At 40.0% G+C, this 13225-nt stretch overlaps 1 protein-coding gene across 6 annotated transcripts in view; it reads right to left on the minus strand.

Moving 5' to 3' along the window:
• The window catches only part of fto (FTO alpha-ketoglutarate dependent dioxygenase), a 422038-nt gene that overhangs the window by 263130 nt on the left and 145683 nt on the right, over nt 1–13225 (minus strand). For all 6 annotated transcript variants that reach the window (XM_059651657.1, XM_059651658.1, XM_048546996.2 and 3 more), the window contains one exon: nt 1565–1684. In XM_059651657.1, coding sequence (XP_059507640.1) covers nt 1565–1684 — 120 coding nt within the window. The remainder of the gene's footprint in view (nt 1–1564; nt 1685–13225) is intronic.

Below are 13225 nucleotides of genomic sequence, written 5' to 3' on the forward strand. Positions count from 1 at the left end.
TAACAACAGGGGGTGTGTAATGGCAGGCTATGTGGTAACAAGGCCTGGGGTGTGGGGCGGTGGACTGGGACATGGGAGAGTTTAGGCCCTCAAATTATTGAACTCAACATTAAGTTCGGAAGGCTGCAGGGTTCCCAATCAGAAACTGAGGTGTTGTTCCTCCAGCTTGCATTGGGCTTCACTGGAACACTGTAGCAAGCCAGAGACAGAGATGTTGACCAGGGAGCAGGGTGGTGCACTGAAGTGGCAGGCAACGGGTAGTTCAGGGTCTTTTTTGCGATTAGAACGTAGATGTTCTGATCAAGCGATCACCAAGTCTCTGCTTCGTTTCCCCAATGTAGAGGCGACCACATTGTGAGCAGCCAATACAGCAGACTAGATTCTGAAGTGAAGGTGAAGTGTTGCTTCACCTGGAAGGTATGTTTGGGCCGTTGGATGCTGGGAGGAAGGAGGTAACTGGGCAGGTGTTGCACCTTCACCGGTTATGGGTGTTCCAGAGGGAACGATCCCTGCAGAAGGCAGACAAAGGAGGGGAGGAGAATATGTGTCTGGTGGTGGCATCTTGCTGGAAGTGACAGAAATGGCGTCTGATGATCTTCTGGATGTGGATGCTGGTGGGATGGTAGGTGAGGATAAACGGATCCCTATTGCTGTTGCGGGAGGGAAGAGAAGGGATGAAGGCAGAAATATGGGAGATGGGTTGGGCCTGGTTGAGGGCCCTGTCGACAATGGAGCTGGGGAAACCACGGTTTAGGAAGAAGGGGGACATTTCTGAGGCTCGCTTGTTGAAGTTGGCCTCATCTGAACATATGCGATGGAGAAGAAGGAACAGAAAGAATGGGAGGGAGTCTTTACAGGAAGTGGGGTGTGAGGTTGTATAGTCCAAGTAGCAGCGGGAGTCAGTGGGTTTGTAATGGATATTAGTGGCCAGTCTATCCCCAGAAATCGAAACAGAAATGTCGAGGAAGGGGAGGAGTCAGAGATAGGCCAGGTGAAAGTGAGGGCAGGGTGGAAATTGGAGGAGAAATTGATGAAATTTTCCAATTCCAGATGAGAGATGGAAGCTGCACCGACGATATCATCGATGTATCGGAGAAAGAGCTGTTGCTGTTGTTCAAAATTGAGCTCTTGAGTAACTGGAAGCCAACATGAGTCTATGAGAACAAGGGTAATGGATAAATAATGTTGTGCGAGTTAAATTAGGTTCATAAATTGATTTCATCTGAGACCACTTTTTATTCAAGTTCTTATGATTTAAAAGCGTCATCCAGAGAATGTTGTTGACAGCACCCTATTTCAAAATACAGTCACATGGCTTTATATCAATTGTATTTAATAGGCTTCTAGAATCACTTTATTCTTCCATTTTTATATTTAATTCCATTTGCAGTGCACTTTCATAATTTTAACCAAAGAATTAGCCACAGCTGTCACAGTCATTAGTCTGAACCACAGGCTGGTCATTTATTTTGAATAAATTAATATAGGAAGGAACATATTTCCTAACCAATATTCACTATCCACAGCTCAATGCTGAATCAGTAAAATACAATAAATTACATACCATTTGCTCCATCTCTCTCCAAGATTTCTCCAGCAGAATCATTGGTCCAAACCACCAATCAGTTGCCTTTGCTGAACGTTTCCCTTGAAACCAGAACTGTCGCAACCACTCAAATTCAACCTATAACAAAAAAATAGTTCCACTTGAAATCTGAAATTTCTTATCACTTGGGCACCAAGATGTATTTGCTGATTTTAGTAAAGCTTAACATTACCCATCAGCACTGAGCAAATTTGTATATTGCTCCCAATATTAGTGCTAATGGCCTGCAATTTTATGTCCTACATAGCAAGACTACAATAGTGAAAATGGGTCAGAAATATTGTAGTCTGAAAGAAGACCAAATGCATCAGTATCTGCAAAGAAAATGACAGGTTAACATTTCTGGATTTAGACTCTTTAGGAAATCTAAGAACTGGTCCAAGCCTGAAGCATAAATCAAATGTTTTCATTTTCACAAATGCTGAAAGGCATCCACATTTCAAGCATTTTTATGCTTTAATTTAGCATCTTAAAGCAGATATCACTATTCTGAAGCTCCAATCCCGTGGGTAAGTTATCTTCTATCATTGATCATTTTGATAAAAATCTGGGTAGTGTGATTAACTCTCATGTCTTGTTAAAAAGGGGTATCGATGGGTATATATAAATGGTGGGCAAATAGACTCAAGGTACAGATAAGATATGGTCAAATTGAAGTGAAACAGACTCAATGGACTCCTGTTCCTTTGTTCCATCATTGTTATAGTTCCAATTGACTCTCACAAATGTCTGATGTAAAGATTTTACAATCAACCTGCTCAGAGATGCTACTTGACATCTTTGGAGCATTGAAGGAACACGAGCAATATTCACAAGGACCCGTAGAAATGTCTGGTATACACCATGTTCATCAAATACAAAATAAAATTAGTTCTGGACAACAATTTCCTTCTAAAGCATACACTCAGTATTACAGGGACCACATATTTATATGAATATGTAATATCTACACTGTATTTAATGGGGTTTTCCTACTATATATTACATGCAGATTACATATCTTTAAAATAAAGTCTCACAAAATGATTTAATTTTGTCCATGTGAGCATGCAGTTACAAGTTTAGAAAATAAACTAATATACCTGACTGCTTTTGAACATAGAGACTCAAAAAAACATACAACAGCTAATGAAGATAATGAACAGATAATTTATTTGTGTGTTTAATGAATATTATGAGTGTTACATTCTGTTTGGTTGTCACAAAGCACATTCAAGCAACAGAAATAAATAGAAATTACTAATTTCTGAACAGTTTCACAACAAAAAAAATTGAAAGCATCGCTCTCGTCTTCAAGACAAATTGTTCATTGCTATATATTGCACACATACAGACCTTGAATATCAGATGTGCAGACATTTTATGCTGTCTGTCCTGCATTTTTTAACGTTACATTAGTAACATGTATAAACAGAGAAATGAAAGTAGACACCAGAAAATATGCCTTCTTTTTCTGTAGTTAATGATCCAGATAAATTTCACAATACAGCAGCTTCTCATTAAATTGAATTTTATAAATCTTTTGGATCAAACAATCAACATTACCAGGAGAGAAAAACTGCCATGCCAGCATTTTGATGGTCACTTCAGGTCCATGCATGAGTCAAAGGAAAATACTGGCAATGATGTTTGTGGTTCTGGACATTGGATGGTGAATAGGATGATTGTGGTGGTGATGATGGGCTTTCAGAAGGGAAGAAGGTGGTATTGTGACTACAGAAACATAGAATTTATATTAAATTAGTCTGTCATGCCCAGTTTCTGTGCAATCTTCAATATAGTAAAAGTATCTCATTTTTGTCACGCTATAGCTAACATAATAATGCTCATGTCTAGAATGTAGTCAGGACTTAAAGACTGATCAATGCAGGGCCAACGCACAGTCAAACATTAGTATCAAAACTTGTAAACATCTCTAAAGATGTATACATCTAATGACCTACAAACATCTGTTGAATGAGGAGTGTCTCAGAGGTCCAAATGTAGAATATCTTACTTATTGCATCATGGAGATTCCTTAAAGCTCCATCGTCGCAATCTTTTGACTGATTGCAGAGAACAGGAGTTCACAGGACCCTTTGATATAGACTGACAAAACAATAACTAATGAAATCACAATAATCAGAGCTTCAAACAATTTAAATAAAAGTATATTATTATATCAGAAATGGAAATTTCACTGACATGATATTCCCTGCATGCTACTAAAATTACCGTAACAGGCTGGAGAAAAGTTGCAATTCATGGAACTTCCATGAACAACTGGGATACAAAATTGGCTGAGGGATAGAGAAAATTAGAAGTAATGGTTAATGGATTCTCTTCAGGTCAGAGGAAGGTTTGTAGTGGACGTCTCCAGGAATTTATTATGGGACTTTTACTTCTCATGATCTCTATTAATGGTCTAGATCTTGGTGAGTAAGGGACAATTTCCAAGATTACAGATGATACAAAACTTAGAAGCATTTGTAAACTGTGAGGAAGATTGTGTAACATCCACAATTTGATCTTATCATTGACAGAAGGTTATCGATGTAGCAGCTGAAGACGGTGAAGAGATGAACTACCTCCTTTTTTTAAACGTGTGATTCTAACCAGTGGAGAGATTACTCCCAATTCCCACTGCATCCAGCTTTGCTAGGGCTTCTTGATGCATGTTTAGTTAAATGCAGCCTTGACATCAAGGGACGTCAGTCTTGATTTTGCCCATGGTTGCTCTTTTGTCCCTTTTTGAACCAAGGTTATACTGAGGTTTTTAGCTGAGTGGTCATGGTGAATCTAAACTGGGGCAGGTTAATTAAAGCAAGTGCTGCTGAAAGCACAGTTGGTGATCCCTTCCATCACTTTAGGGATGATCGAGAGTACATTAATGGGGCAGCAATTGACTGAGTTGGATTTGTCCGACTTTTGTGGACAGCACAATTATGGGTAGATGGATGACAATGTTGTAACTGCATGGGAACAGCAAGGCTAGAGGCACAGCAATTTCTGGAGTTGAAATCTTCAGTACTATTACCAAAATGTTATTAGGCCTGTAGCCTTTGCAGTACATTCATCCATTTCTTGATTTAACATGGAGCAATTTGAATTGGCTACAGACAATATCTGTGATGTTGGAGACCTTTGGAGGAGGCTGCAATGATTCACTCATTTGGCACTTCTGGATAAAGATTGGTGCCAATGAATCAGCCTTACTTTTTGCACTGATGTGCTTGCCTCCCTCATCATTGAGGATAGGAATATTTGTACAGGTCCCTCCTCCTCCTCCAGTGCTAACATAGTTGTCAACCCCCACTGACAACCAGATGTGGTAGAGCCTCATCCAAATTGTCAGTTGTGGAATCACTTCTGTCCATCACTTGCTGTTTACACCATTTGGCACACAAACAGTCCTGCTTTGCAGCTTCACCAGATTAAGTAAACCCCTCATTGAACCAGCGGTGATTCTCCAGCTTAACAGTAACAATGTAGAGGGGCTATGCCAGGTCACGAGATTGCAGATTATGTTGTAGAATAAATCTGCTGTTACTGATGGCCCAAGACACTTCATGGATACCCAGTTTGAGTTACTAGATCTGCTTGAAGTCCGCCCCATTTAGCATGATGATAGCACCAGATACACATTGTAAGATATTTCCAATGTGAAGGCGAAGCTTCATCTCCGCAAGAACAATTACTGATACTAACACGGACAGATGCATCTGTTGGTTCATGCAGACTGTCCAGGATTAGGTCAAGAATGATTTTTCCTCTCGTTGATTCTCTTACCACTATTGCAGACCCGGACTATTAGCTATGTCTTTTAGGATTTGACTAGGTTGTTCAGTAGTAGTGCTGCCCAGTGACTCTCGGTGGTGAAATTGAATCCCCATCCAGAGTACATTCTTCACTTTCTATGAGGGGTGTTCAACATGGAAGAGGACTGATTCATCAGTTGACAGGAGACAGTATGTGGTAATCAGCAGGAGGTTTCCATGCCTATGTTTAACCTGATGCCAACAGATTTCATGAGGTCCAGATCAACACTAAGGAATTCCAGGACAACTCCTTTCCAACAGCATACCACTTATTTTCAAACTATCAGATGAAGTCCATCAGGACCTGGGGACTTAGCAGCCTTTGGCTCTAATAATCTTTGCTGCATGTTTTCTTTGCTGTTTGTATTTGTTTTAGGTTTCTTCCTCCTTTTTGTCTTGATTTACAATTAGTTCTCAGATGTCTTCTATAGCAAAGGTTGACACAAAATTCCTCAATTTTTATTCTCCATTATTAATTGTGCAGCCACATTCTTGAGAGAACCAAGATTCCATTCAGGCACTCTTCACCTTTTTAAGTACCTGGGGAAACTCCTACCAACAATTTATAATTTTTAGTTAGATTACTCTCACCTTCTAATTTTTCCTCAGTTAGCAATTTGCCCAACAATTCACAATGCTATTCCACAACAAGTACAACAATTCACTGCCCAAGATCAGCTCTTCTAAAGACAGGACTCAACAGGTCAGAAAGAGCCAAGGTAGCTGCCTGACCTTTGGATCATAACCTCTTTTAAGGAGTGAATCTTGACACTGACTATCCTGTGTGGCTGCCTGATAGTGCCATGGCCTCTGGACTGATATTGGAGGCCAGCGTTGAATTTTTGTGCCAAGATGCCCTGTCTCCTTTGACTTGACAGAGGATTGCTGACAGCCATGATAAATGTTGTGGAATTATCCCTGTACTAAACAGCAATGCAAGGTTAAAGTACTGTGACCCTGGTAGCTCTGACTTGAGAGAGGGAGGAGAAAAGTGCAAAAGGGCAGCAAGGCAAGGTCATGCAGGGATGCTCAGAGAATTCAGGTAGGCTCAAAGTGAGGAAACACTCAAGAGGGCAAGTGAAATGCCTGTAAATGGAGCCTGGCTCAATCTGTGAGCTACATACCTACCTCTATGTGTGAAATCTCTAGGAAGATTTTCAGTGCTAATTGCTAGTGCACTCTGAAGTACAACTTTAAAGCACAGATTTGGGTCAGAGAGGTATCATGAGTGTCCCCAGAGGCTGCTGACAGGTGCCAAATGACAGATGCCAGCATTCATGAATGGGGTGGTTGCAGTCAGTGCCCTGGAACATGCCCTGCTAACCAAAATGGATAAACAGTAGAGAAAACAGCGAGTTGGACACGCCTGGTATTCTGGCTTTCTTGTTGAGAATTCTCACCATCTAGTTTTCTGTGGCTGATTGGATTATAGCAGGCTGCATATTAATGAGGCAAGATGTGCAGTTCACAAGACCAACAACAAGCAATAACCCCCCTTCACAGACGTCTCAGTGCTGCCGAGCGAGAGTCTCAGCCTAATGCACGGAACTCTGTTGGAACATGCAGCTAGTTGAGATAGGCCTCACTTGACTGTTCGTGTGATTTTTCCAGATTTCGCACCATAGCCCGCATAATTCAGGGCGCTTCAAGATTCCACCCTATGTGACTTTTTTCAGTTACATCATTAAAATTCTATATATATATTAGAATTTTTATTTAAGAAATATTTGACACTGTGCTCAGGCACACAGAATAATGAAGTCATGAAGACTATACTCTTCTACATTACTGTGTAGATTCTACTGCTCTTCCAAATACCAAGCCTCCATAATGAGGGCAGAAGCAGCGTGACATAGAAAAGGCCGGTAATATTCCACATTGTCGCAGTAAACTGTGCTGCTCCTCTGACCGCAACGCTTGCATAATGTTATTTTTTACTGATTTTTCTTTATGCAATACTTAGCACTGTCCAAGAACCGCCATTATCAGAAATAAATGACAAATGGAAAATACATTTTACAATAAATCAAAATAAGTGTGACAACACTGCAATTCAAAGTTACCTTCAGTTTCTTGTAACAGAGCATTATTTCTATATAAGACACGTTATGTAGAATAGGAAATGGCTCCCAAATTGGTGCAAGTTCAGGCTGCATGGAAAATTGCAGATGTTCCAGCAGAACTTTGTTAAGTATTTCTACACTGCTTTAAAATTTATAGCGACGGGCTATGACTAGCAATTTAATCATATCTGCATCTGCCTCGCTGTAAACTCCTTCTCTCTCCAAACTTTGTAAAAACAGTCTTCTATAACGGCAGCATTTCTTTAACACAACTAAACGTGCATTTTTTAAAAATTACAGGAGCAGTGTTTGGAGGAGCAGTACAATCTGGCACAGAATTATTCATTTCTGGGGTAAAGACATCAAACTGGGTGAAATCTGTTTATACTTGAGAGCGGCTTTAGGATATTTGCAGAAACAGTTTGGAAGCAGGAGCAGGTTTAACAACACAGCTGCAAAAAATATGTGGTTGGCCGGAGACTAATAGCAACTTGCTTGAAGATTACTGTAGAACGAGCTCTTTTACTTCATGGGACATTGTCAGATTGATGGAGAAGTTCATCTGGACACACGCAAAGTTTATTTCACTGCACTTCAGAATTAATTTTAAACTCAGGATCTGGTGGTTTTAGGTCATGGAGGCAGCCTGTTAATGGGGTAAGGATTGAAATCTATTTAGATTAAGAAACGTCCCCTGGAATCTATGGATTAGGTGCGCTTGATTTTCCATTATTATTTTCCTAAGTACAGAAACATACAAGTAAAATTCAATTCTGAAATCAGTCATTTCGCTTTGTGATGTCAATGTTGTGGGAACTAAGGTAAAAAAGGAGACTTGTTATAGAAGGTGCAAATGTGATTGACTTTTATAATACATTGACAATAATGTGGTGGTAAAAGTGAGTATTTTACACTGAATTTGAGTTGGAACTCTTCCAAGTAGACGAGCACTGATGGATACCTTCACAATCTTAAAACTTTTATAACGCATAGGACATTTGCCATCACGAAGATTACCAGATTCATTGTCACAAAATATTAATTATGTGGACAATGTATCATTGATATCAAAACAAGACTATCTTAACCATATTTCATTATATATATTCACAACTCTCTTTAAATACTGCAATTAAGTATATTAAGAATATTAGAATCTCGGATGAATTTACAATATGTGGAAGGCATACCTGCTATACGCTTCATTGTACCTGCATTATCATCATTTAAAAAAAACATTGGATGTAGGTCAGGCAACCTGTAGTGCCTGTTCCTTCAACATTATGCCATCAAAACAAAGGTTGTGTCTGTAATTCACCACCCACTGAAGTATTGGTCTCAATTATGCTTCAAGTACCCAGAGGCTCCATGGCACTTGCCCAAAGGAAGGGAAGGAATCCAAATTATTACAACTCAGTTAGCAACCTTTAACATTTAATGAGAAATCCAAATTTCTTGCTTTAGAAGCATAGAGTGCACCACATGGTTTTACCTTTACTTACCAAATTACAAATGTAATTCTACATAAAGGATGTGATGATACTATGGCTTTAACAGATGTATTTTGAGTGTTTTTTTTAATCAAGGAAGGTTGAGACAGACGTGTCAAGCAGTCAGCTCAAGGCCAATAAAGTAAAAAGCTTGTGAGGCCTTTTTTTTTCTAAAGTTGGAACAATACAGGCAGCCTGAATAGGTGGTGGCAAGCTCCCAAAGAACCAGGATTTTTAGTTTCAGCTTTCTGCAGTTGCTGGGGTATTGAAGCTGGACATGGAAGTTGTTATTCCTCTGCCTGTGACATCTAAAACCTGGGGTTCTCTTCCTGCTGCTATAAATGTGTGTGAGACAATCTATTTTACTGAATTTTCCTTTTCCCAGGGTATGTTTATGGGGTGTTATTCTATTAGAACATTAGTAGTTAATTAACTAGTTAAGTAGTTAATTAGTAATAGTTAATATATATTATTTTATTAAGCATTTTGATAGAGTTACAGATAAGCCAACACTTATCTTTACTTTGTTAGGTTTTTTTAATTGTAGCGTAAAAATAAAGTGTGTTTTGCTTTAAGTCAACTACTTTGACCAATGAAATTACATCTGGAAAGTGACATCTTATATTATCTTTAAAATAAGAAAAAGTTATGGCTTAGGATATTTTAATATATTTTGATAGGGTTTAATCTGGTCCATAGCAAGAAGTTAAACACAACAAACACTATTAAAAATATCATTTATAACAATGTTTGCTATTATTCAGTTTGCCTCTTATTTCCCCAACCCCATCAAACTCTCTTGTAAGACACATTAATTTTCATAATTATTACATCTGTACAGACCACCTATAAGTATATCACAGCCCTCTGGAGAATATTCCCCAGCTCCAGATATTCTCAAAAGTAAACTTTATTCGACCATCCCTTAACTGTAGATTACTCAGTCCCTTGCTCTGTTGACTCTTTCTGTACTTCCAAGTTAACCTGCTAGGCCTTCTTTTGCAATTAGGTGCCATAAGAAACCCATTGTAGATTCCCCTAACTATTCCAAAACGGCAATCTCCTGTTCCCTCACAAAATTCAAATGGCAGTTATGCCTTGCCTGACTTACATGCAACTAGGCCCTCAGCAATATCATTCCTAGTCTGGATTGCAAGTAGCTTGGCGGGCTGCTGGTGGTGTTCATTTGAATCTCCTGCACTTGAACTTCAAGATGGGAGAAGTCATGGGTTTGGATGGTGCTATATAAAAAGCCTTGGTGAATTTTTACAGTTCATCTTACTGCTGTTACTGAGCATCAGTTGTTGAAGAAGTGCATGATTGTTGATGTGATGACTATCAAATGGGCTATCAAACAGAGCTAATTTGATCCAGGCAAGTGTGGAGTGTTCTATCATATCCGTGACTGTGATTTGCAACGTGGATAGGCTTTGATGAGTCAAGAGGGGAGTTACCCACTATAGGATTCCTAGCCTCTGATCTGTACTTGAGCCACAGTACTCATATGGCTAATCATGATAAGTTTCTAAAGAATATTAACTTCAGGATGTTAATATCAGGAGATTCATGATCTCTCTTATTGGGGACATCCATTGCTTGGAATTTGTGTGGGATGCGTGTTGCCTGCCACTTGTCAGCCCAAACCTAGATATTGTCCAGGCCTTGCTGCATTTGGACTAGGGCTGCATCTGAGGAGTCATGAATGATGCTGAACAGCGTGCAGACATTAGTAAACACGCCCACTTCTGAGCATCTCGTGGAGGTGGGGTCACTGATGAAACAGCTAAAGATGGTTAGGCCTAGGACACTGCCCTGAAATATTCCTGCAGTGATATTTGGAATTGAAATTATTGACCTTCAACAATCACAACCATTTTCCCCTTGTGACAGATATGACACCAATGAGCAGAGAATTTTCCCATGATACCCAAAGACTCAAACTTTACTAGGATTCCTTGGTGCCACACTTGATCAAATGTGGTCTTGGGATCAAAGTCAGTCATTCTCACATCATGTCTAAAATTCAGCTCTTTTATTCAGGTTTGATCTAAGTTTGAACAGGTCAGGGGATAGAACCCAAAGCAGTATCAGTGAACAGGTTATGTTAGGCAAGTACTGCTTCATCGCAATCACTTTACTGATGATCAAGAGTAGACTAATAGGGCAGTAAGTTGAATTTGTCTTGCTTTGTGTGTACAGGATAGAGATGGGAAATTTTCCACATTATCAGGTAGATGCCAATGTTGTAGGTGTATTGGTACAGCTTGGTTAGGAATGAGGCAAGTTCTAGAGCACATTTCTTAGTAATATTGCAGGAATGTTGTAAGGGGCAATAGCCTCTGTAGGCCAATGATGCGAAGTGGTTTCTTGATATGGAATCATAGAATCTCTACAGTGTGAAAAGAGGCCATTTAGCCCATCAAGTCTGCATCATCCCTCTGAAGAGTATCCCATCCAGACCCAGGCCTATATCCTATCTCTGTAAGCCCACATTTACCATGGCTAATCCTCGTAGCCTGCACATCCCTGGACACTGCAGAAAATTTAGCATGGTCAACTCACCTAGCCTGCACATTTTTGGAGTGTGGGAAGAAACAGAGGGCCCAGCTAACATCTGAGCCACCATGTCACCCATATCATGTAGAGTGAATTTAATGGGCTAGACTGGTATTTGTGATGCTGGGGATCTCTGCAGGAGGTGGAGATGGATCATCCACTAAGGGTAAATAATGTCAATGAGTTAAATGCATGGCTATAAGGTTAGTGTGGGAGGAGTTGGCTTCAGTTCAAGGATCACTGGCAGTAGTACTGAGGTAGACAGGTGCTGTTCTGCTGGGATAGACTTCACTGGAACCAAATTGGGATCACTGTCCTGGTGAACCAAAGAGGTAGGACTGTACAGAGGGCTTTAAAAAAAATTAGGGGGTGGACGGCTCTGGATAGGTGATACATAGGCTGACAAAGCAAAAGAAGCTGCAGAGCAGCTATTTGGGAAATCACACCCACTGTAGGACAGGGAGGTATGGAGTACACAAACATAAAAAAAAGCAGCAAATAGAATAAAAACAAATAGGGGTATGATAAAAAGAAAAAATTAATGCCTTTTTGCTTAAACATTTGTAGTATTCAGAATAAAAGAAATAAATTGATGGCAAAAATAGAAGCTCATAAATATAATCATTCATCCATCACAGAGAAATATTAACAAGGAGATCAAAGCTGGGAACTAAATATTCAGGAAATAGTGGTCATAACGTGGTCAAGTTTAGCATTCGGTTTGAGTATGGAAAACCTGAATTAGAAACAACTTTGCGAAACTTAAATACCGGTAACTACAAAGGAATGAGGGCAGAGTTGGCTTGAGTGGAGTGGGAAAGGTGTTTAGCTGAAAGGACAATTGATGAACAATAGCAGGCATTTAAGAAAATGGTCATAACTCAGAGAAAGGGTTTATCCCAATGAGGAAGGAAGATTCTAGGAAGGGAATAAACTGACCACAAGTTAATCAAGGGAGTTAAAGATGGCATCAAATTGAAAGGATTTGAGAGTTATTAGATCAGTCACTATCTCAACGAATAGTAGACTCAATATGGCTCCCTTTTTATCCAGCTCTTCCCAGCTTGCACATTCTGATGTATAAAGGTCCAGTCAGCCACTTTGACAGCTATTGTCCAATATTAAATGTATAATCTAAGTAAGTGTGAAATTAAGGTGCTGAGGAGGTAGAATGCCAGATGGATAGGGCATACAGTGTCTGGCCCAGGTACATAGGGTGCCAACTGGGGAGGAGTTAGGCTGCCAGAGTATCAGATTTGAGATGGGGAGGGGGTAGGGTGCCAGTTAAACAAGGTACCAGTTGGATAGGGTGTAGGGTGCAGGTAATTAGAATGCCAAGTGGGAAGGTATTAGGCTGCAAGGTGGCAAGGGAGCCAGGTAAGTGATGCAATGTTTAGGGTGGGGCAGAGCGAATTGGAAAAATTCAATCGGGGATGGATTGAGGGTCGGATCAGGCAACAGGGGACGAGGCGTCAGCAGCAGACCGGGGTAAGGGGTGACATGTCTGGCAACATGTGAAGGGAGACTAGGTCTGGTTGGGTTGGGTCGGCAGCACAACATTCGAATGAATCATATGTACTAACGCAGGGAACTTTGATTATTCATAATCAACTGGCATTTTATGATCAGCAGTGAAAAAACTGCTTGAGCCTTCCTGGTTAGCTGATCCTGAGTCATGAGATTCCAAACATTTCTATGGCTATTGTAACTGTC

The sequence above is a fragment of the Stegostoma tigrinum genome, chromosome 16, assembly GCF_030684315.1.
Source record: "Stegostoma tigrinum isolate sSteTig4 chromosome 16, sSteTig4.hap1, whole genome shotgun sequence".
NCBI classification, from domain to species: Eukaryota; Metazoa; Chordata; class Chondrichthyes; order Orectolobiformes; family Stegostomatidae; genus Stegostoma; species Stegostoma tigrinum.